We start from the raw sequence: 25,205 nt of genomic DNA, 5'->3' as shown, positions 1-25,205 counted from the left end.
TCTCAATCCCTCTATCCTTCCCCAGCCCTACATAACTGCTAATCTAATTCTGTCCCCACAAATTTATTTGTATTTTATATAAATGGAATCATACAATTAATTGCCAAATACATGTAGTACTTTGGGTCTGGTTTCTTTCACTTAGCGCAATGATTTTTTGTAATTTTTTTTTTTAAATTAGAGAAGTTGCAAGTTTACCAAAAAGTCATGCAAGAAACATCACATTCCCTGTTCTGGTCTGCTAATGCTACCAGAATGCAAAACACCAGAGACGGATTGGCTTTTATAAAAGGGGGTTTATTTGTTACACAGTTACAGTCTTAAGGCCATAAAGTGTCCAAGGTAACGCATCAACAATCGGGTACCTTCACTGGAGGCTGGCCAGTGGTGTCCGGAAAACCTCTGTTAGCTGGGAAGGCACGTGGCTGGCCTCTGCTCCAAAGTTCTGGTTTCAAAATGGCTTTCTCCCAGGACGTTCCTCTCTAGGCTGCAGTTCCTCAAAAATGTCACTCTTAGTTGCTCTTGGGGTGTTTGACCTCTCTTAGCTTCTCCAGAGCAAGAGTCTGCTTTCAAAGGCCGTCTCCAAAATGTCTATGTAAGCTGAAGCTCCTCTCTCAGTTCCAGTGCTTTCTTCAAAGTGTCCCTCTTGGCTGTGGCTCCTCTTCAAAATGTCCCTCTCAGCTGCACTGAGTTCCTTCTGCTTGTCAGCTCATTTATATGGCTCCAGTGATTTAATTTAGACCCACCCTGAATGGGTGGGATAACATCTCCATGGAAATTATCCAATTAGTGTCATCACCCACAGTTGGGTGGGGCATATTTCCATGCAAACAACCTAATCCAAACATTCCAACTTAATCCCCACTAATATGTCTGCCCCCACAAGATTGCATCAAAGAACATGGCTTTTTCTGGGGGACACAATATATACAAACTGGTACATTCCCTTATACCCCCTTATGGCTGACACTTTGCATTAGTACGGTGCCTTATTAAAACTGATGGAAGAATATAAAAACAGTACTGTTTAACAGTGCTATTAACTATCATTCACAGTTTACACCAGCTTTATTTTTATCCCATAAACCACCCTAATATTAACATCTGGAATTAGTGTCATACATTTTTTATGATTCAAGAAAGAACATTCTTACACTTGTACTATAAACCCCAGTCCATAATCCACAACAGGATTCACTGTGTTATGCAGTCCCATGTTTTATCTCCTAACTTTCTTTCTAGTAATATACACAACCCAAAACTTTCCGTTTCAACCACATGCACATACATAATTCAGCACTGTTAATTATACTCACAATAATGTGCTCCCAACACCACCATCCATTTCCAAACCTTTACAATCAACCTAATTAGAAATTCTGTATAAATTAAGTATGAACTCCCCATTCACTATCTTCATTCTATCCCCTGGTAACCCATAAGCTAGATTCTAACTCCATGAGCTTGCTTATTATAATTATTCATATCAGTGATATGATACAATATTTGTACCTTTGTGTCTGGCTTATTTCACTCAATATAATGTATTTCGTCTTATACATCCACCTACCTCTGGGCATCTCTACTTAGATGTTCTACAAATACCTCAAGTTCAATATGTAAAACAACAAATTCATACTCCCTACCCCAACCTAATCTGTTCCTCTTCCAGATTACTGGAAGTCCTAAATCAATACATACTTAGGACTACAGTACTGCCATCAATAACATCTCCCCAAAATCTGAGTCTAATGATGTCCCTCACTTGGTTTGCCCTTTACTAACTCTGTTACCTTTAAGATAGAAGCCAATCTCCTCATCCCAGCCCACAGAGCTTTTTAGGATCTGAGCCTATCCTACTTCTCAAGCCTCATCAACTAACACTGCTCAAGCCTATCACAAAAATCACAGCTACATGCAATTTCTCAAATTTCCAGGCTTTCTCCAACTTTTGTGTCTTTGTGTATACAACTCACTTTGCCAATACTCTAACCAAAGTCCAATCCCATTTTTTATATCTATTCTTATTTATCCTTCAAAATTCAGCTCAAGAAGTAAAGTCTGCTAAGAAAGTTTTCATCACACATTCCTCCTGTCCTCTCACTTAGGTTGGGGCCCCTCAAAACATGCATCCTGGCTTGCTTCTAACCACCCTGTGTTTTCACTGTTGGCTTGTCTATCTCCCCCACAAGACCATTAGTTTTTTAAAGGCAGACACCAAGTCCTTCTTTCAATCCCTAGACCCATAGTGTCTAATCTAGGGCTTGCACATAGTATGTACTTCATAAATGCTTTGTCAGATTCATAAACTATTAAATGATTTAGATGGCAGTGTTGATCCAAGATTAGCATTCTGAGTTTTCTCCAGGACAAGGACAAATTTGTGCTACTCTTGGTCACAGTGTCAGATTTTAACAAATGAAAGAAAATGTGTGTGATGGGTAATTTCATGTGTCAACTTGGCTAGGTTATTGTATCCAGTTGTTTGGTCAAGCACTGACCTGCTTGTTAATGTGAAAATACTTCAAGATGGGATTTGAATCTATAATCAATTGATTGCATCTACAATCAACAAAGGAGTTTGCCCTCAGCAATGTGGGGAGTCTCCTCAGTCAATCAGGTGGAGGTCTTAAAAGCCAGAAGGAGCATTTTAGAGGTCAGAAGAGGAACTGGGACTCAACTTCAGCACTGGCTCTTGCTGGAATTTCCAACCAGTCAGGTTCCCCTGTGGAATTTGGACTAAAGACTACAGCATCATCTTTATCAAAATTTCCTGCTTGCAGCCTGCCCTAAGGAGTTTGGACTTGCCAGCCCCTACGGACATCTATGAGCCAATTCCTTAAAATACACCCCTTAATATATAACCCTTGTTGATTCTGTTTCTCTGGAGACCTCTGACAATGTGCCATGAATTTATTTTCTCCCCACCCCCTACAAGAAAATCCCTAGTATGATCTTCTTAACTGACAGCTATACCTGAATTTGAGTCCACTTTCTTCATTAACAAATATAGTTCACAAGAAAACCTACTACAAAAGCATATGAGGCATATGAGGTCTCATATTCAAGGTACTTGAAAAGAAAGATCAAATAACACACCACTGAATCTACTTTTGGTCACAAACTATTTTCTGGCATATATCTATCTCTTTATATAAAGTCAAATTCTAACAATAATTTCAGTTCCTAAAGATTGTAATATACTCACCTCATAAACAGCAAGATCTATGCCTGCATAGGGTATGATGCCTAGTAAATTGGGAATGTAGCCTTTGTAAAAAGCTCCCAAGCCTTCACGTTTCAGAATCTTCTTGGCACAATCAAATATTCCAGAGTATTGTCCAGTTTTGCCTACAGCCAGCCTCGTTTTTATAACCTGTACATGAAAGAACATAAAATATTACTGTTCATATTAATTCTATCATCATGAGATTCAAAAGAAGAAATTTTACAGTTAGGTGTCTGTTTACCTAGCACAGATTGTCACTCATACAATTGTCCGATTTGTTGATGTCTCTGCTCTCAAGCATTGGCTCTACTGAGGGACTGGGAGCAGACCCAGGGAGACTCATTTATTGTAAAGAAAAGGAGCTGAATAAAGGCAGTGGCGAAGGAATGGAGGAAAGATAATATTTTAATGTCCTAGAAGATTGAACTGGTGACCAGTAAGACATGATAGATGAGGTAAGTGGTAGCAAAAAGGATGCTTCTAGCTTGGCACATAAGATGGGGAGGTAGAGAGATAGGAAGGTAATGCTATTAACTGAGATGGAGGCTGTGAAAGGAAAAATTAGGTATTGAGTTGGGATTTTTTTGAGGGTTATGTGAAGTAATATGAAGGTAATGCAATCATATCAAGTTTAAGATGCTTTCAAAGAAAGCTATCTTATGCATACCACAAAGCAGTGAAACTTGAGGATGTGTCTTGTTTAGGTCCTATCAGTTACTGAAAAACTCTTCATTATATCCATAAAAATATCCACATCTACAAAATTATTTTTGCTCTAAAGCTGGAGCTGTAAAAACTCAGAGTAAATATGTTAGGCTTTGTAGGCCTAAAATATCAGGTCTCTGTTGAGTATTCTTTGTTGTGTTTTATAGCCTTTTAAAAATATAAATATATATTTTTTAAAAATATAAAATTCATTTTTACTTCAAGATCTGTACAAAACAGGCCATGGGTCTGTAGTTTGCTGACCTGTGCTCTAATGAAAAGATGTCTAATTAGGATTACAATTACCTAATCAAATCCTGAGGTTCCACTATTAAATTTAAAGTACAGAAATTCTTTGTAGAGGAATGAGAAACGTCATTCTCACCAACACTGTGACAGCCGACCTCCAAGATGCCCCCCAACAATGATCCCAGCCTGCAAGATGCCCCCCAACAATCCCTGCCTCCTGGTGTAATCCCCTCTTTCAGGGTTGTTCTGGGTGACCAATAGAATATAGCAGACATGGCAAAAGACTGGCTTTCATGCTCTCTCTCTCTCACTCCATCTCTCTCTATCTCTATCCCTCTCGTCATTGACTCTGGAAGAAGCCAGCTGCCATGTTTCAAGGATACTCAGGCACTTACGGAGAGGCCCAAGCGGGAAGGAGCTGATGTCTCTAGCCAATACTCAGTGAGGGCCTGAGGCCTGCCAACACCTGTGCGAAGGATTTGGAAGCAGATCCACCCTCAGTTGAGCCTTGAAGCTACTGCAGCTCCTGCCAACACCATGACAGCAGGCTGTGGGAAACCCCACGCTAGAGGCACCCAGTTAAACTGCTCCCAGATTCTTGACCCACAAAAACTAAGAGAAAATGTCTGTTGTTTTAAGCTGTGAATTTTGGCATAATTTGTTATACGGCAATAGATAGAATAGATACCTAATACAAACACAGTCAGTCTTCACAATGACACTTACTTCCATGGGATATATAAAAGTCTGTGCAGTTGCTCCAGCCATAGAACCAGAAATAAATCTCTCAAAGGTTCCTACTTTTTGTCCCTCCTCAGTAAGCAACTTCTTGTACTGTAAAAATAAGTTTTTAAATGCACATTAATACCAAAATAAACTCAGCTCCTAGAAATCAATTAACTGATAATGCGTTTCCAAAGTGCATATACTACATCAACAATACTAAACAGAAAAGCAAGGCTTAAATGCTAATACATTCAGTTTACTGGGCAGGGTTTTCAAGTTAGGTTCTCACAGAACAAAGAAGTTCTACAGATCGTTCCTTTGATAGAATAGAAAAATAGCATTCTTTCTCAGATCACAGAAAATCAGGGGTTAATAAATAGTTTGCATAGTCTTAGGATATTTTACTCATAGTTTTTTTAAGATGAGTTTTTCACCAGCAAAAATAAAACTAATGAATAAGTGGGAAATATTAACAAAACAACTTAGAAAAATAACTTCTATAGGTAATCCCAGGGCCCACCTGGTTGACCACCGCTAAAGCAACCCGACCAGGCTGAGTGGACCAAGGGTGAGAATTTGGCTCAATGTCAGTATCATGGGCTCCTGAGGCAGGCAGACCTGGACTGGCATCCCAGAGCCAAGCAAGTTCACCAACATGTCCAAGTTGCAGCTTCCTCATCTGTGACCATCTCACCAGGTTTTATGAAAATTAAATAAGGTAATGCAGCACAGTGCTGGGCAAGTAGCAATTGTTCAATAAATATTACTATTAATAATAATATATTATCTTTATACAACTTGAGAAAAGCTCTGCCCAAACAGAGACTGAGGTAACTGGCCAGGCAAACCAGAAAAGTGAGACGAGTCTACAGAAGTAATCGACCACTGACACCAGAGGGAGAGGTGGATAAATCAACAGACAGAAGCAGACACACGGAGGAGGGCCGGGTCAGTGCAGTTCTGCTTCTTGGACTTTTCCCAGGATCCAATCTCTTACTGCCACATGTATCCTTAGTCCAGCCTCACTCTTCTCCAATACATTCTCCACTCTTTTGCCAGGTTTATATATCTTCAATGTAAATTTACTCAGTTCTTTTTCTTATAAAAGATGTTTTAATAGTCCCCTACCATATTCAGGACAAAATTAAACTCCCTTCTTTTATCATTATCCTCCCAGACACACACTCCTCTACACTTGAGCCATAAAACCACCTGTTGTTTCCTTAGTGAGTGATACTCTCTCATCCCTATACTCTGTCCACATGCTGCTCCTTCTGCTTGCAATACCCGTCCTTCCCTCCATCGTAACAGGCTTGAGACACAGGCAGGCTTGGGCTCAAATTCCAGTTCTGGCAGTTCTGCTTTTCACTCATTCAATGAGGATTTACTGGCACTGAGTTATGATTTGAATCCTTAAACACTTACAGAAAGAAAACATCCTTCCCAAAGATAGGTTCAAATCAGAGCCCTGGAGACTAGTTTTTCTTCCAGTTTTTTCCCTCTATTTCCTCAGCCAATAAAGGACACCCACCAGACTGTAATCTTCTCAAGAGTATTCTGCTACTCAAGAACATAACACTCCTCAAAATAATTTAACATCTACTTCAAATAATGAAGAATATATGGTACAGAAGGCCCTTATAGTCTATGATAAACAACAATGGAAGAAATAATGAAAAGAAAATAATTTCTGTGAGTGCTCAACTAGACAGTCATACTAATGACCATTAAGAGAAACCAAACTCCAAAACTCACTACTGAATTTCCTCTTAACACCAAGTTAGGCTGAAGCAATTTCCTAAACAATGTAAGCCAACAGAGAAGTTGATTCAGAGGAGAATGCATACATTCACTCAACAAATACTCTCTCAGCACTGATGTGCCAGGTTCTATCTAAGAGCTGGAGTACATGGAGAAGATAGCAAGACCTTGCCTTCTTGGAGCTTTCACTCTAAATTCAGCCCTATTATATAGAAATATTGAAGTACACAAAGAACTTCAAATTTAAAAGTTTACTTTCAGATGTTGGGCTGGGATGCTTACATTAGCGTGCACCTTCTACTCCGAATTCAAAATAAATAACCTAAATTTTTACCTTTCCTTTAAAATCTACTTAGAAAAGAACACGAATCTTTCTTTGTAAATAATATGGAATTTAGAACCCCAGAATTTAGTCATTAGGAATCTCTGAGTTTATCTAGTCTAATCTCCTGTAAAAGAATTTCCTCATAGAGTACAAGTGAAAAATGATCGTGCAGTACAATAATACCCAAAGCACGTTTATTGACTTTGGGACTAACTCCTCTTGGTTAATAAATTCCACAGTGATAACAATTACCTGTTCATATGCCCAAAACTTAACAGCTGTCTCTGGAGCAATTTTAATGACATTTATACCATTTCCTCTCCAAAGGGAACGGATACCCCCTTCTTTCACCATCTGCCGAAAGCCACCAACAATGTTCATATTTGATTTCGAACCATGAACCTAAAAATAAAGCAAAATGATATAAAATAATGGTACATGTTATTGTTACTATTGCTAAAGTAACCATACAAACCATTTTCTCTTCTTCCATACATCAATTCAAAGAAGATGTATTTAAAAATACAAAAGGTTGGGGAAAACATATAATGATAGAAGCAATTATTACCACCATTTTAGAGGCCTGTCTCTGAATCTAAAATGCAAGAAGAATTAGTATTTTTCAATCTGGGAAAGCTAACAGAGAGGAAATGATCAAAATTAAAATTAGTATAAACAACATTCCTAAGATAACAAGAATGAAATTATGTAATACTAAGAGAGGGAACACCTTTTGGAACTTGCTCAAGGCAAGTTTAAGATAAATAAAAAAGTATATAACAGGTGATATATTATCCTCCACCCTTAAGAAGTCGTGCAAACATGAAATATAAATGGGTCTTAAAATGATTTAGACACATTGGTCAACATTAGAGCTATAGATGCTGGAACATATACTGCCTGATGTCAAAATTAAAATTGTAACTTCTATGGTACATCGTGAGGCCTTTCTAGGCAAACAAACAAAAAAAAAATCATGGCAACGTGGGCCACTGCTTAAACCAGTGAATATTGATGAACTACTTGGCTTATATTACAGGGGTACTAACCATTTAAATAGACTAGACTTCATGATTAAATCTAATAAACCAAAAATAATCCAAGAAACCAGCCATTCTTCAGATTGTTTGGCACAAAATAAGCAGCTATCACTTAAAAAAAAAAAAAAGTGCTAAATCTCTTACTAGGCTTCTTAAAATAAAAAATACTTTAGAAACTATATTTCTATTGCTAATAAAAGAGCAGTCCATTTGTTTATATAATTAACAGACTGATGTGATGAAAAAAAGACTGGTAGACATAGAGTCTTACTTATATTTCTCTAACACATATCCTTGCCCTGAGGAAACACACATAGTACTTGAGGGACATCAGCAATCTTGGGTCAACATATTATATTACCTTTCATTACCTTCCATTTCAGACAATAGAGAGCATTTGCTATAGCAGTATATTTGTTACTTGTACAAATATGGCTATAATAGTCACTGAAAACACACTTCTCTAAATTCAAAGTAAACTTCTTTTGTTCTTAGAATATTCAGCTTGGTTTCCCTTCACTGCATTTAACACTACATGTTACACATGTAGTAAGTACTCAATAGTTTTATTTATTAAATAAATATTTTTAAGTACTAGAAAAAATAATATTGGAATAAGATTTAAATTTTGTTTATAATAATGGAACATTAATCTAGAATAGCAGGTTCTATGTTCTTACTTTATAAGTAAAAAAAACAAAAGTCCAGAGAAATTCATTTTAAATAAATAAACTTCACATTAAAATATGACAAAGCAAAAAAAGAATGTTTATTCAAGACCTCTCAAAGTCAAGTTATTATTGTTCCTGAAGGAACAAAAAGAAAAAAACCACACTCACAAAGACTCCCTCCTCTTTTTCTAAAGCACTGTCTTTGCCCCCCTAATACATTTTGAAATCTGGGCACATTCTGAATGGATTCTAGCTTAAAATATTACCAGATATCTTTTCATATAGAAATCTAAGTACAAATATAAAAAGTGTTGACTGTAAGTATAATAAACACAACTTTTTAAAAATATTTTTTAAACAACTATTATGTTCTAGTAATGTATGTTCCAACAAATCGGGTATTTTCACACACATTGTATCATTTAATTCTTGCAACCACCCTTGTTAGATATTCTTATTCCTATTCCAGAAGGAAGGAAAATAAGACCTCAGGATTTTCATGCCATGGGAGAACCACAGGCTTGGAAGCCAAAAATACACCATTCTGTCTATCATTTATTATAGAGGAAAAGTTACTTAATTCTCTGAGCCTCAAGTTCCACACAATGAAAAATGAGAATAAAATGAATATAAAATACCTACCTCACTGGACTACAATGGGGGTTTTGTAGCATAATGAGCACCAATAAATGTTAACTCCTTTCCTTTCCCTCTTTCTTTCCTCTCTGACCAACTCAAGGCTGCACTGATAGTAAAGAGCAAAGTCAGTCTACAAATCCAGGTCTCTTTCTGCTAACCTTAGTTTAAAAGTGATATTTAAAATTATATTTTTGTTCCAAGATTCTAGAACTCAGAAATACCCACTACTGATAGCGTACATAAAATAGAAGGAAAATATAAATAATTTAAGACAAACACTACAAACTGGCTAGAGTTTTCTTTTTAATTAAACATTTGAATAGTCATAGAATGTCAAAGGTTGAAAGTTCATTACACATATATATGTACCAACAATTTAAGGTTTAGTGGAACACTGAAATGTCTACATGGACTGAATGTAGGGATAATAGCAATAAACTAGAGCTTTGTAAAAGGTATAAAAGACTACTGCTGAGAAATTCTAAACTCCTTTTTAAAAGCATCATTTTACATGTTGTTTTAGAATATTTAGAACAAATGCAGACACACGATGATAAAGCTCACCTGCATCATGACTTTCAGACGATCCAAAGGGGCAGTACTGGTTCGAGAGACAGCACCAGCGATACCCCCTGCTGAAAGCTGCCTCCACCACTGTCCAGATTTTTTTTCATCTTCTGTGAATTCATCTGGAATAGCTATACTATCCCCTATGTCAATTCCCTGTTAAAATAGAAAAATATCCGCATGCTCCTTTAATTAAAACTAGGTTATCCCATAACTATATTTAATGTGTTACATAAGTGAATAACCTTTACTTAGTAACATACATGGAAATATTAAGTGTTAAAGGAACATGATGTAGGCAAGCTACTCGCAAATTTCAGAAAATAGAAACAGACAGATATAACAAAGTGGCAAAATGTTAAAAGGTAGTAATTCTGAGTATCTGGATAGGGAATATTGGAGTTCTCTATATTGTTTTTGTACTATTATTGTAACTTTCCTGTAAGTTTGAAATTATGCATATAGACTGTTGTAAATCCTGTTTACAATCAACAAAGTATAAACTCAGTTTGCAAAAAATGAAAATTAACAATAACTGCAAAATTACAAAACAAAAGAAACAGCTATAACTTTCTTAATAGATTCAGAACAGTTTTTCTCTTCTTGGTCTAAGAATGAAAGGGCAACATTTTATCAGGTATAGTGAATCTTTTCTAGTGACAGCTATATTTCCTAATGCTAGAAAAACATTCTAATGGGCAATGGCATCATTTAAGAAATTATTCAGTCAATTCTTCAAAGATACTCTGTTTATCTCAAAATTAAATCCACAGTATACTTAGGATACGTGTATTAAACACATAAATCAGATTAAATTATATGAATTCCCCTTAAATTCATTTCTTTTTATAGATTACTTATAAATATATTTTAAATCTGACATCATTTTAAAACTACAATAGCTTTCTAAAATTTTGCTAACAGAGATATTATTTTGAATGATCCCTCTCTAAACATTACTACAGATTACAAATTATAGCTTGACAGAAACAAAGTTCTACAATAATAATATTTTTACAATTTTATTATTGGAATGATTTTAGTGTAAGATTTTATAGGTAAGGTTATACGGTTAAGAAGCTATGCTATGATAGTAATTCTCTCTTCCTTCATTTTACCATCATTAAAATGGGTACATGATTTAATCTCAACTATTACTGTTTCTAAAGATACAGTAAGAAGCCAATCATGTAATTATAACTTCACATAATTAAAAAATTTATCTAGGCAACTGAACTACTACTACAGTATTATTTTATACTCATAGTTGAGACAACATTAACCACCAATAATTTTACAAGGCACTGTGTAAGCTCTGTGTTACCAGTAGTGAACTAAACTCTAAGCTTCACTTAGTGCTAATGAAATACTCTTTAATATCTTCATACATACCAAGTTTACTGAAATCCATGAAAAAGTATAGGCGACAAACCCATCAGAAAAAAAATTTCCTCCAGAGAGTTCCCATTGGTCTCAGGAGCAGATTGCACAATAAATAAAATTTCATGTTCACTTGCATATTTTAGTAGAATAATAATAGAATATAAGTAATCTGAACATTTTGTGGACTACAGGCAGGTGTGAAATGCTCAAATAGCCCCAAAGATTTTTTAACCCTCAAAGATTATTATTATAAGTGCCTTATGCTAGAGATAAATCTATGCTGTTTGATCAGACAAGGAAAAATTTTAGAAGAGAACTTTGACCACATCATCATAGCTAAGGATATAGATCCTCGGCAGTCATGGGATACTGAGATTATTTAGGCAGGTTTGTATCTATAAAAAAGTAAAAACCTATTACTTTTATACTTCCCTAAGAGAGAATACTTAAAAATTCATCAAGTGGGTACCTCTTCCAAGGTTTGAGAGTCTGGCAAAAATAGGTATTATATCCTCAGTATTTATGCAGTCTTGGGTTTAAATTTTTTAAAGCTGTTCTAAAATATACCTAATAGAATAAGCAGAACTCCACAAGTTAAGAGGCTATAGGACTTGGGCCTCCTGGCCCATTAGGATGACAGGTGTTTGTTCTTGGATAATAGTTAGCCCTATGGCTTACCGCTCCAGTAAGTATAATTGAATATGTAAAGCACACGTACAGTAGAATGTTTCCAGAAACGGATAATTTCCTCAATATCTGTAACAGGATTAAATAAGAAGTAGTCCCTCCATTCATTCCAGTCCACTGTCATTGTCCCATCAGCATCAATGCTGAAAATGAAAAGAATCTGATTAAAGAACAAAACAAAACTGATAAATATTACTGACATTTATTGGCCATCTTTCAGACGACAGTTTCTTTTCCAATGCAATATTCTTGCCAATATAAAAAAATCCCACTCACAATTATAGGTTACTGGAAATGGCAATAAGCATTTAATGTTCCTCTCAGATAGTTTTAATTACCTAGGTAAAAATGGACCAAAAACTGCAGAGAAATCAATGAGCTATCAAACTCAAAAAAGAAGTCAACAAGCTATCAAACTCAAAAGCTGGAAAGCTGGAACGTAAAATGTTGGGGGTTAATAATGAATGGACTCATAATTTGATTTTTGCTTGAATTGACTCAGGAAGATCTTTCGTAACTTTCTGTTGCAGCATTTGGATGTAATTCTGAAATATACTCAAATATGCAATCAGTTTCCTTCTCCAACAAAATTGAGAAAATTAGCAAGTGAGTGTAACAAATTGAACTCTTGGTGATAGGGCCTTTTGAGTCTTAAGAAACTCTGGTACCTCAACCTCAACAGTTAAAATGAAAATATTTTAGCCTTAAATAACTGTCATTAACCTTTTGTTTATACAAAACTACTTGGCAATAATGCCATATGTACCTATTTTATCCTAAGAGCAACTCTGAATTGTGCCAGGAATTTGACTTGCATTCACTACCATGTACCCAGCACTTAAAGAGGCTGGCACAAAGAAGGTGCGCATTTGTTTGCTGAATTAATGAATGTCTCTGGAAAACAGTTTTGATGTTTTCTTCAGATTTCATAACTATTCTGCAATACATGTAAAAACAATGCATAAAGATGACAGTCCAATAAAATTCAATTTTCAGATAGTTATTGTGCTTTCTAGTACGACTTTTTATTTTGACCTGCATATGTGAAATCACCCTTACAGTTTCACTTGTCCCAACACACAGGTATTAACATTATATTTGCATGAGCATCCCAGTCACTGTTTAGGTTTATAACACTATTTTGAGTTGCAATATCTACAGCTCTATTTTTATCACTACTTTGTATTTTAATGCAATTTTGAATCATCTGTGTTAACTGGGGATATAACATGACACAATTGTAACAAATCACGTAAATTTTTAAATTTAAATTATTTATAATTAACATGAAAACGCTGTAGCCAAGATGAACATGAGCCAAGTTGTTAACTGAAAGCTAGCATGATGAACTGAACAGTGCACAATAACCTCTGTCCTCATCTTCTACTTCTGCTCCCTCCTACACCCAGCCATTCTGGCCGTTCTGGCCTCCTTGGAGTTCCTCAGAGGGGTCAAGCATTTCTCCTGCACAGGGTCCCCCACTGGCTGTTCCCCCAGTTATCTGTAAAGTTCACTCCCTCATCTTCAAGTCTTGGTTCAAATGCCATCTGGCCAAAAAGGCTTACCCTCACTACCTATTTGGTACTGCAATCTCCTATCGCCACCCACAGCCCTCTACTACTCCGCATTCCCAATCCCCTTTACTTGCTCCCTTTTTTTCTTGTAGCATTTCTCTTCTAACAGATTTAATAATTTACTTTCTGATTATGATTGTTTATTGTCTGGACCACCACCCTACCTGTCTCACATACTGTGAGGGACTGAATTATATCCAAAAAAATATGATCAAGTCCTAACTCCTGGTACCACGAATGTGATCCTATTTGGGAATAGAATCTTTGAAGATGCTATTCAAGTGGGTTGCCAACCAATATGACTGGTGTCATTATCAGAATAGGAAATTGGACACAGACAAGAAGACAGTCAAGTGACAGAAGCTGAGACTGAGTTATGCCCCAAACAAAGAAGGCCACGGACTGCCAGCAACCACTGCCAGAACCCAACAGGCTACAGAGGAAGCACAGTCCTGCCAACACCTTGATCCAGACCTCTAGCCTCCAGAACAATGCGACAAATTTCTGCTGTTTTAAGCCACCCAGTTTGTGGTACTTTGTTATGGCAGCTCTAGAAAAGCAAGACACACATACATGAACCTCCTCCACAAAGGCAAGGACTTCTGTTGATTTTGTTCACTTAAATAGCCAAATTGTCTAGAACGGTGAAAGACACAAAACAGGCACTTGATAAATATTTACTGGATGAATAAATGAATGCCAAATTCTGTAGCTTGGAGCCACAGAACACTTAGTATTGACAAACTTCTTAAATGATAATAGTGTCTTGCTATAGGTTTAACTTGCATTTCTCTCAAATCACTAATGTGGTTGAGCATCTCTTACAGTGTTTATTGACAATTCATGTTTCCCCATGTGAAATGCCTATTCATGTCTCTAAACCATTTTTCTAATGGTTTGTGTGTCTTCTTCTGATTTATTTACAGTTCTTTATACAACTGATTCTGTATCGTTGATTATAAAATTGATTACATAGTTGGCAAATAACTTGTTTTTTTTTCCACTTTGTTTATGGTGTTAATGAATAGATGCTCTTAATTTTAATGTAGGTGATTTTATCAACTTTTTTATTAATAGCTATTGTCTTTGTGTTCTTTTTCTTTCTAATAAATTCTTCCTTACCCTGCAATAGACATTTCCTATTTACCCCCTAAAAGCATTATAGCTTTACCTGAAAGTATTTAGGTTGATTTTTGTGTGGGAGGTAGGTAATGCATTTCGTTTTTCTCTGTATAGATAACAAGGTTCCACAGCACCAATTATTGAATAGTCTCTCCTTTTCCAAGTGATTTGAAAAGCTACACTGTCATGTGGCATTTTCCAAATATGGATGACTCTGTTTCTGGGCTCCCTCTATTACATTCCACTGGTCAACTTGTCTATTTCTATAGCATTTCCACTGACAATTATAGTTTAATAGCAACTCTTGATATATTACAGGGCAAGCCACTCCTCTTGCTGTTCAAGAATGTCTTGGTTATTCTTGGGCCTTTGCACTTCCATGTCAATTAAAGACTTAGCTTGAAAAGTTCCTCAAAAAACAAACAAACAAACAAACATGGATTTTTAATTCAAATGGCATTGAATCTCTACTGTCAATTTGGAAAGAAGGTACATCTTTTCCATGTTGAGTCTTTAATGCTTTCTAATGAAATTTTATCAGTTGCAACATAAAGGTATTTTTTGTTATAAGCAATTTTGTAAATTTTATCTCTAAATGCCTTATATTTTTTACTGCTATTTAACAACATTTCATTTTCTGTTAGTTACTAGAATACAGAAATGCAACTGGTTTTTATATATTGAGTTAATATCCAAACAACTTTCTAGAGTTCTAACAATTTGTTTATCGATCCTTTTGGGTTTTTTATGTAAGCATTATATCCTCTGCAAATAATAATAGTTTCATTTCTTCCATTCCAATATTTATACCTTTTATTTATTTGGATTGTCTTATAACATTAGCAAGGACTTCTAGTACAATGCTGAATAAAAGCAAAATAGTAGATTCTCTCACTCCTGATTTTAAAGTAAATGTTTCTTAAGTTTTACTGTTAGGATTTTTATATCTACATCCATGAATGATATTGATTTGTAATTTCCCCTTTATTCCTTATCTGCCTTTGGCATTAGGGTTATGGCGACCTCACAGAACGGGTTGGGTGGAGTACTATTTCCACACCCTGGAAATGTTTTTTATCTTAAAATCTATTTTGTCTGATATTAATATAGCTACTCTAGATTTTTTATTTTGTTTTACTTTGGTTTTTATTTCATCTGACAATCTCTGCCATCTAACTGGCGAAATTTATATTAATTTTATTCTATACACATTAAAACCCCAACATAATATAAATGGGGTCTAAAAAATTTAATTGTGTAATATGGATTCATGTCACTATGAGGTCAATGAGAAACAGTATTTTTTAATCAGTATGTTCTGTCATAAAAAGTATAAATATGAAAATACTGAAATCTATATACACCCACCTGACCATACACTAAATTGAGAAAGCCCTGACTGATCAGAAAGCAGTTGCCTCCTATCCTTACTGTTCTCCTGACCCCTGTCCCAACAGCAAATAAGAACACTATTTAGCCTGCCCCATTTGAAAATGGAGGTGAAAGAATAACAGCACCCAACATTATTTCAGGATACTTGCTGGTAGGCTTTTTTTGTATTTGAACTTATTTCTCCCATCTTACCTTTTGTTTCCATTTGTCTCATTCTGTGAATCTTTTCCCTACACTCTCCACTTCATTGTTTCATCTGAATTTTCTGCTTATTTATTTATACATTTTCTTATTCCACCTTTCCCTCCCTAGATTGGAAGTTATATGCTCAATTCCTTTAGTGGTTTACCTTGACATTTTATCATGTATTTATATCAAAGTCTATATATATTTACTATTATTTGTATCAAAGTTAATATTTAGACCACCCCTCCCCCTGAATAAGACAAGAATCTTAGAATAGTTTAAAACTAAGTACCTCCTCTTACTTATATGTAATTTGTCTAGTACCATACTTGTCCCCACAGATTGGTCCTGTTTGGAATGAAGAAAAAATTTTGATAATGGATAGTGGTAATGGGAGCCCAATATTGTTAACATAATTAATTTCACTGAATTGTACACGTGAAAGGGGTTGAAATGGGAAACTCTGTGTTGTATAAATGTTACCACAATAATTTTTTTCTTAATTGTCAATAAGATGAAAAGTTTACCTTTGAAGAATCAACTCTGCTTGTTTTTCAGAAATAGTTAGGCCCAGTATCTGGAGAGACTGGACAATTTCTGAAGCATCAATCTTTCCTTTAAAGAAAATGAAAAGAGCAAAAACTCAGGCTTAGAACTGATAAAGACTTTAGAAACCATGAATTTCAAATCCCTTATTTTACAAGGGAAAGACTGAACTGATTAAGGCAAAATTATGCATTTTGATGAGCTATAGATTTGCTTAAATACATATTACATCATTAACACTCAAAATTTAACAAATACGTTAGAAAAGCATACACTCATTATTTCATTCAGGAGTTAAAACAACCTTGTAGGTAAATAATATTCCCTCTAAAGAAGCAGGACCCAGAGTTAGTGGCCTTACCAAGGAACATAATTAAGTAGCAGAGTTGAGATTCATATCAAGATATTCTGACTCCAAGGTAAATTCAAACTAAACTAGGAGCTATTAATTAAGAAGGATGCATTTCTACATTTTAGTAAATGGTAAGATATTCATTAAATATAAAGTCATATTATACTGGATTAAAGAGAACTTAGAAAATGAAGAAATGGAGACAAAGAAAGTGAACTACTCTTTTGAAAATTCCAACAACGAAAACAATGAGAAGTGGGACAGTAGGACCACAGAAGAGGGAAAAGTTTTAGTGTCAAGAAAATTAGAGCATGTTTGTAGACAGAAAGAGAAGCATCAGAAGAGAGGAATAAAGAGAAAGTATAGGCAATAAATGTAAGCAACACTGCTTTTCCCTCAAACAGCTCCCAGACCCCTAAGACTAAAATGGATCAGGATGAAACAAGATGAAACAAAACGAAGCAAGAGAGCGTATATTGCCAAACCAGCATTAATGGCAAAACCAGAAAAAGAGCAAGCAAAAATCACTGTTAGTGGTGAAAAAAAGACTTCATTAAGAGAAGAACCTTGAAGAAATGAAAGGATTTGGTGAGAATCCTCCCGGGGAGAGGAAAGGAGCAGCGTGAGGATTTGGATGATGCAAAGACAGTTGGAGACATTCATCTGTTAGCAATGAAATTCTTTAAATACCACTCTGAATATTCCCCTTCATAACTGCACTCTTAAAGAGACATACATATGCTTTAAGGAAGGCTAACAAAAACATGAAAAACATAATGGAAAATTCTTTTTAAATATACAAACAAGATAAATTATTTATTTGCATTTACAGCAAATTTATCATGAAAATCTCATCTTTAATTATTTCCTTTGGTTCATTTAGAATTTTCTGAAATGGACAGCTGATGTATACACAACTTACATACTGGGAGAGTTGACCTCTAATTATCTGGCAGCTGATCCAGAGGTAGTCCCATCTCTCAGATATCGTCTGCCCTAACAGTACACAGACAGTCCTATCTTTGCAACTGAACTGTAGAAGATCTTGGGCAAGACACAAGTTTTGGGGGAAGAAGGAAAGCTGATGGCAAGAAGTAGATTTTGCTAGAAGATTGAAGCTAAGGCTAGAGTTGGGGGCATATAACATAAGGCTTATGGAAAGCAATCACAAACTCAGCTCTTTCTGGCTGTGATTCACAGACTAGAAAAACCATCAAAACCATGAAGAGTTTTGTTGTTTGAAAGATCTTGTTTTGATTCCAACTGGAGTTAATGCTCAGTATAAACCAGGGGTTTGCAAACTAAAACCCCCAGGGTCAAATGAGACCTATTGCCAGTTTTGTAAATAAAGTTTTATTGGAACACAGCAATGCCCATTCATTTACATATCGTCTATGGAGGCTTTTGTGCTACAAGGGCAGAGGTGAGTGGTTGCAACAGAGACCGCATGGACCACAAAGCTAAAATATTCACTATCTGGCCTTTTACATTAAAAGTTTGCTGACCCCTGGTATAAATCATATTTTCTCTCAATCTACTTATTTAACTTGTTTCATGAATAAGAAGTCTGAGAATGGAATGGCCCTGATTAAACATAAGTAGGCTGGGGTTTGAGGCTATAATTTCTATATAAATAAATACTCTTCATACAGAAAGTTGCCTCTGGTGGTGAGGGTTTCGCTACTACTCCCTTTTTCCTACTGTGGTCCTTGCTTTTTGCTCTATAAACTGGGACTCTGTCTCCAAGCTACTAATCTAAATTCAGAAACCATTATCCTAAACAGCAGGTATATATTTAAATGTCTATATGATATTTTTTTTCCAATTTTCAGGATCAGAGGATATCTTCTTAAAATTAGTTCCTTCACAAAGACTATAAAAAGATAATCCAAAAGGGTCTTTAAGTTTTAAAATACATAATATTCATGCCTACATGTGGAAAAAAAAAATCTCTTTTACCCAGAGAGCAAAGAACATAATTATTATTTTTAAGCCAAAACTTTAAGTCAAGTCAGTATAATGTTCTATAGTTAACATTTTACAAAATACTTGTACCCACAGCTTTTAATACAGTAAACAAAACTGTAAGTTTTCTTTGCTAAAAACACAAATTTATATAAAAATAACTTCATTAACAAAAGCAAGTTTTAACACAAATAACAAGTATTATCTTTTTAAAAGGACTAAATATACATCATTTTAGACTCTTGGAAGCATGAGAAGTATTTCTTCCTGGCTGGTAATGAATAGAAAAGAAAGACACACCATCATTATTTTTGTCCAAACTCTTAAATGCCAATTTCATTTTTTTCTCATGGTCTTTAAGGTACTTCATAAATTCTTCAAAATCCAACTTCCCATCTTTGTTGATATCTCCAGTAGTAAAAATTTTCTACCAAAAAAAAAAAACAGAAAACAAATTAGAGAGAAGTTTTTATTGTCACTGTAGGCTAAAATACTAAATTGCTTGTACACATACTTCAAGTGGATTGGTTGTTTTCCTATATGACTGAAGTACCAACTTTAGGCCAAATATATTATTATCTAGTATGATAAAGATCTGTAATGAAAGTCACCACACTACTGCAAATGATTCTGGATCTTGTTAGAAAACTGATGCTTTAATTTCTATAAACCATGTCATTTTAATGCTAATGCAATCACACCCTATAATTTTTGACCTGTATTTTATTAACCCCAAGATATAAGACAAACACTTGATCTGGCATGGGATTTAAATGTCTTAAATAGTTAATTTTCCCTTTGATTTGCAGAATCAAAGAATCTCTTCCCAAAGATGATCCTTACAAAAAGCTGCATATCCAACAGTCCATTTTTCCTCAGAGATGCCAGTCTACCTTTAGATAGCCTAAAATTATTTTTAAATGAACTATTCTTCTAATATTCAGCTTACTCTTCTATAAATAGATATCTTGTTTTTGAGGAAGAAATCAAGCCTTCTCCCACCACCATCCAAAAATATAAACTTTCTCTGCCCATTAAGATGCTTGCAATCACCTACCCAAAGCTTACAAATTCTTTGGTCTGTCAGTCATACTCTTCTGGGACAATAATGCCACATTGTGGCAGGATGGCATAGTAGCAGACCTCCAAGCTCTGGACTCAGAAAGAGAAAGGTCTAAAACACGTGAGAAGGAACTAAAACCATGCTTAGCAAGAAACATATGGTTTCAAATGCATATATTAGAAAAAAAGAAAGGCTGGAAATCAATGAGTGATGATTGAGGCTTACCTCAACCTCAAGAAATTAGGGAAAAAATTACACTAAAAAAAAAAAAAAAGCAAAGGAAATAAATGTAAGAGCAAAAAGTAACAACAAAAAAAACCATACCATTGAGAGGATCAACAAGTCAAAAGATGCTTCTTCTTGTTACTGCAAAGGAGAGGCTAAACCTACTTATAATTGTGCCTAAGAGTCTCCCCTAGAGAACCTCTTTGTTGCTAAGATGTGGCCTCTCTCTTTCTACACCAACTCAGCAGGTGAACTCGCTGCCCTCCCCGCTATGTGGGACATGACTCCAAGGAATGTAACTCTCCCCTGGCAATGCGGTACATGACTCCAGAGGACAAGCCTGGGTCTGGCATTGTGGGATTGAGAAAATCTTCTTGACCAAAAGGGGGAAGCAAAATGAAACAAAATAAAGTTTCAGTGGCTGAGAGATTTCAAATGGAGTCGAGAGGTCACTCTGGAGGGCATTCTTATGCACTATAAAGAGATACCTGTTTAGTTTTTAGTGTATTGGAATGGCTTGAAGGAAATACCTGAAACTGTGGAAACGCAACCCAGTGGCCTTGATTCTTAAAGACGACTGCATGACTATGTAGTTTACATGGGTGACTGTGAGACTGTGAAAACTTTGTGGCTCATACTCCCTTTCTCCAGTGTATGGACAGATGAGTAGAAAAAATTAGAACAAAAACTAAATGAAAAATAGGGTTGAAATGGGGGAGATGGAATGCTTTAGGTGTTTTTTCTTACTTTTATTATTATTTTTTTTTTAATTCTTTTTGGAGTAAGGAAAATGTTCAAGAATTAATTGGGATGATGAATGTACAGCTATATGATGGTACTGTGAACAGCTGATAATACACTGTAAATGACTGCATGGTATATAAAAAAAATCTCAAGAAAACTGAATTTAAAAAAATTATAATTAGAAGTAGCATTAGGAAGTGCTAATTTAATGTTAAATTTATTCTCATCTTTAAAAAAATATATCATAGAGAAACTTTAGCAATTCAACTCTCCTGTGCCCAATAAAATTCTGGCAAACCTTAACTTGTCCATTTTCTCTATTGGCTTGTCTTTTCCAGAATTTGAATGATAAAATACAGCATGTAGCCTGTTCAATTTGGCTTCTTTTAATTAGAAATATCCATATATTTCCTTGGCTTGAGAGGGCATTCATTTCTATTGCTAAATAGTATTCCACTGTATAGATATACCTCGGTTTCATTCTTTCTTTAACTATTGTAGGACATTTTGGTTCATTTCCATATTGGATGATTATGAATAAAGTTGCTATAAAACTTAAAAATAAATAAAGGGGAAAAGCAGATTTTATGAAAAAAAAAAAGATGCTTCTTTTAAAAGACCAATAAAATTGATCAATTCCTAAACTGGCAAATAATGTCAGAAATTAAAAGAAAAATATCACTAGACAATATAGACATTAAAGATTTATGAAGAACTTTACAACAAAAAATATGAAAATCAAGATAAAATTTAAAAATACCTAGAAAAGGAGAACTTATCAAAAATTGAAACAGACGAAATAGAAAATCTGAGTAGTCCTACAATATTAAAAAATTTAATCTGTAATTTTAAAATGCTCCCATGAAGAAAAATCCAGGCCCTGATGGCTTTAACAGCAATGTCCACTATACATTTAATAAAGAAATAACACTAATTTTCCAAAATAATAGAAAAGGTAGGAATACGTCCCAGTGCACTTTATGAGGTGAGATACCCTTGATACCCAAACCTAAGAGGGACATCACAAAAAAGAAAAATTACAAATAATGTCACTTGTGACTATAGATGCAAAAACACTAAATAAAATGGTAGAAAATCAATTTAACAATATATAAAATTGATAACACATTATAAACAAGATGAATATATTCTGGTAATACCATGTTGAGTTAACAAAAAGAAAAACTTGTAATTTACTACATTAACAGAATAAGAGAAAAGTCATATGACTTCTAAAGTCCATACAAACATCTGATGAAATTCAGCCTCATACATAATTTAAAACTCTGGAAAAGAGAGATGCTTCCTTATGCTGATAAAGGATTTCTATAAATAATTCTAGCCTTTTTTGTTTAGAAGTTTGAGTGGGATTCTCTTATCTGCAACCCAAAAAGCCCTGATTAAAATACCATCAATTATTACTTACAGTTTCAAAAGCAAATATATTTCTATTATGTCACTGAGAAATAATTATTGTTATTTAATTCATTTTACAAATTAGATTGAGTATGATCTTCATCAGGAAATTATTTCCTGATCATTCAAAACATATACTGAGATTTGTATAATCCTAGAGTAAATGCCACATCATTCTGGGGCCTCAATTATTAAAGTTACACCTAACAAGTTTATATTTTGGTCAAGTTTAATACATAATCATAATTGAGGCCCCAGAATGATGGAAATATCAGTGAACTACCATTTTGGGAAATTACCTCTTAAAGGACATCCCTGATTCTATCTTTGTGCTGCTTGATTTTCTTACCCATATTTCTGCAACCTTTCTTATGGTAAATGAAGATGCCCGGAGTTACAATTGCCTCTTGACTCTGACTTACAATAATATGAAACATCAGGGTTCCCTTTTGAGTCTTCTTGTGTAATCCTTTCATAGTAAAATATATATATATATATGTATAATATATATATATAATCCAAAAGCCTTTAAAATAGCTATCACAATAAAAAGTTGTATCTTTTCTATCTTAACACTACATAATGTAAGTACCATTTCTCTTTTTTAAGAACCATCTGAATTCTTAGTCAATATAAATAAGTTTTCTGTTAGGGAAACTGGAAACATGTAAGAAAAGAGCTCACAACAGAACTTATTAAAGATGTCTACAACTGTGCTCTGAAATTCAGTGAGTGATCTGTGTGGTTGATGCAGAGCCCCTGGGGTTCCCGATTCCTGCATTTTGATGTGTAAGCCTTCATCAGTCTTCACCAGGTCTACACAACATTCACATGGCTCACATCACCTCTTACCAAAACCAAAAGAAAGATATGCAAGAAATTGGTTTTGGTTTGAAAGAAATGTGTTTTAATGGCTTGAAGTTCGTTACGGCAAAATCCAGAATTTTTTATGAAGGGCTAGCTTGAAATTACATAAACAATACAAGTCATACTTGTAAATCTAAGAATAGCTTTAAAAAAACATGATGGGTATTTTGACTTTAAAAGGAAAAACACTTCAGCTTTTCTGAAGAATTAAACAACCCACGTGAACTTTATAGTGATTAACATTTTGAAACTAGACTAGCACATAGACAACATCTAGTCTAGCCCTCTGATATTACAGATGAGGAAACCACGGCTCAGTGCTTGGCATATGGAATGTGCTCCAAATACAATTGATTGAGTGATGCTTTTAAAAAAAGACTCCCAAAATTCACACAGCTTGTTAATAGTATAGTACTACCTGATGTTCTTAAATCTTAACCAACAGTTCATGAGCACAGACTATGTACCAATTAAGCTAACTGAATTCAACAGTTCTTACTCTCATGACTCTCCCAGTTTAAAGGGTCAAACACCCAAACAGAAACTATAATTAGGCGATAATAATTAAATATAATAATAATTTCCAAATGGAAAATAACTGGAAATACTGTAATAGGAATATACCTGGGGCATTTCATACTGACAAGGAGCCTATAATTTAGAGCCTGCTGGGGAAGAGAAGGGTTTGCAAAGGAAATGCCAAGCAATAGTCTTTAAAAGTCTGCAATTAAGGAATACTATGAGGACACCTCAGCACCGGTGAAATCCCAACAGTACAAGCCACTCAGATTGCCCCCACTTCCTGGTACAGAAACCAAACCATAGTAGTAGTAAAGAATTTCCCCTACCACCTGACACCCAAACACACATAGAGTGATTATGCCAGTTCCCCAATCTGGGGAGGGAGCATCTTTGGCCTAGATGCCCATCTAGGCCACTGCGACCTGAAAGAACAAGGCAGCAGCCAACAACTTGAGAGCAATCAGAAATAAGAAGTTTTATTATAACCAGGGAAAAAACTCAGAAAAATGCTTGAGGAAAGTATTAGCTGTCTTGGGTTATTCCCAGTAAACAGTACAGATGGTAAAGCATATGAAAAGGGGTGTGGGCTAAACTTGGGAAGGTGTAAATTTGGCTTTGCCCCAACTCTGCCCAAGGCTTCTCCAGGGCACCCAATCACAGCCCTACCCAGGCCCACCCACCTTCCCTTTGTCCTGGGCCTGAGGGACCCTTAGATGTTGCAGGCCTTTCTGAAGCTCAGGGATGTCCAGAGTCCCACTTTCATTCTAGTCCAGGAACCAAAAGAGGTCTTGATACAGGGCGTCCATTAGGGATGTCACGCGGCCCGCGCTGTCACCCCCGTAAATCCCCCTGGGGTGAAAGTGAGAAGAACGAAGGGGAGTTCTTCCAACTGCGCCTCCAGATGGAAGAGATCCTAAGCAGGCGGCCTCCTCGGAGGCACCAAAGACACTGCACCTCCAGAACTTACGGCGCAGGAAGAAAAGGGCACATTGCTGTCTTGGCAACGGCTTCACAACAGAGCGCGCGTAGCGAAGCGAGAGGCCGAGGAAGCCCGGGCGCAGGTTTCAGACGCAGTGTAGACGCACTCCCAGGTCAGCGGATCAGAAGCCCAGGCTCCACCCCGACTCCAGGAAGGAGGCAAGAGGGGGATAGTCGCGCCCTTCCTCAGAGACTTTCCAAAAGGGCACAGCACAGGACGGTTTCTAAAAGTAGGGCTTCTTTTTCAAGAAAAGTGGGTAGAAGAGTGTTG

The 25,205-nt window shown here is 35.6% G+C and overlaps 1 protein-coding gene across 3 annotated transcripts in view; it reads right to left on the bottom strand.

Moving 5' to 3' along the window:
• LOC119526937 (calcium-binding mitochondrial carrier protein SCaMC-1) overlaps positions 1-25,205 on the bottom strand; it is a 44,984-nt gene that overhangs the window by 4,513 nt on the left and 15,266 nt on the right. For 2 of the 3 annotated variants that reach the window (XM_037826491.1, XM_037826492.1), the window contains exons 2-8: positions 19,420-19,546; positions 16,784-16,871; positions 12,014-12,125; positions 9,910-10,068; positions 7,248-7,397; positions 4,910-5,017; positions 3,209-3,376 (exon numbers count right to left, since the gene is read on the bottom strand). In XM_037826491.1, the coding sequence (XP_037682419.1) occupies positions 3,209-3,376; positions 4,910-5,017; positions 7,248-7,397; positions 9,910-10,068; positions 12,014-12,125; positions 16,784-16,871; positions 19,420-19,546 (912 nt within the window). Of the gene's footprint in view, positions 1-3,208; positions 3,377-4,909; positions 5,018-7,247; positions 7,398-9,909; positions 10,069-12,013; positions 12,126-14,727; positions 14,947-16,783; positions 16,872-19,419; positions 19,547-25,205 lie in introns of those variants that run through there. The other variant, XM_037826493.1, reaches the window with a different exon arrangement.

Source organism: Choloepus didactylus, chromosome 2 (genome assembly GCF_015220235.1).
Source record: "Choloepus didactylus isolate mChoDid1 chromosome 2, mChoDid1.pri, whole genome shotgun sequence".
In the NCBI taxonomy this organism is placed as follows: Eukaryota; Metazoa; Chordata; class Mammalia; order Pilosa; family Megalonychidae; genus Choloepus; species Choloepus didactylus.
This window is presented reverse-complemented; position numbering and strand designations above follow the sequence as displayed.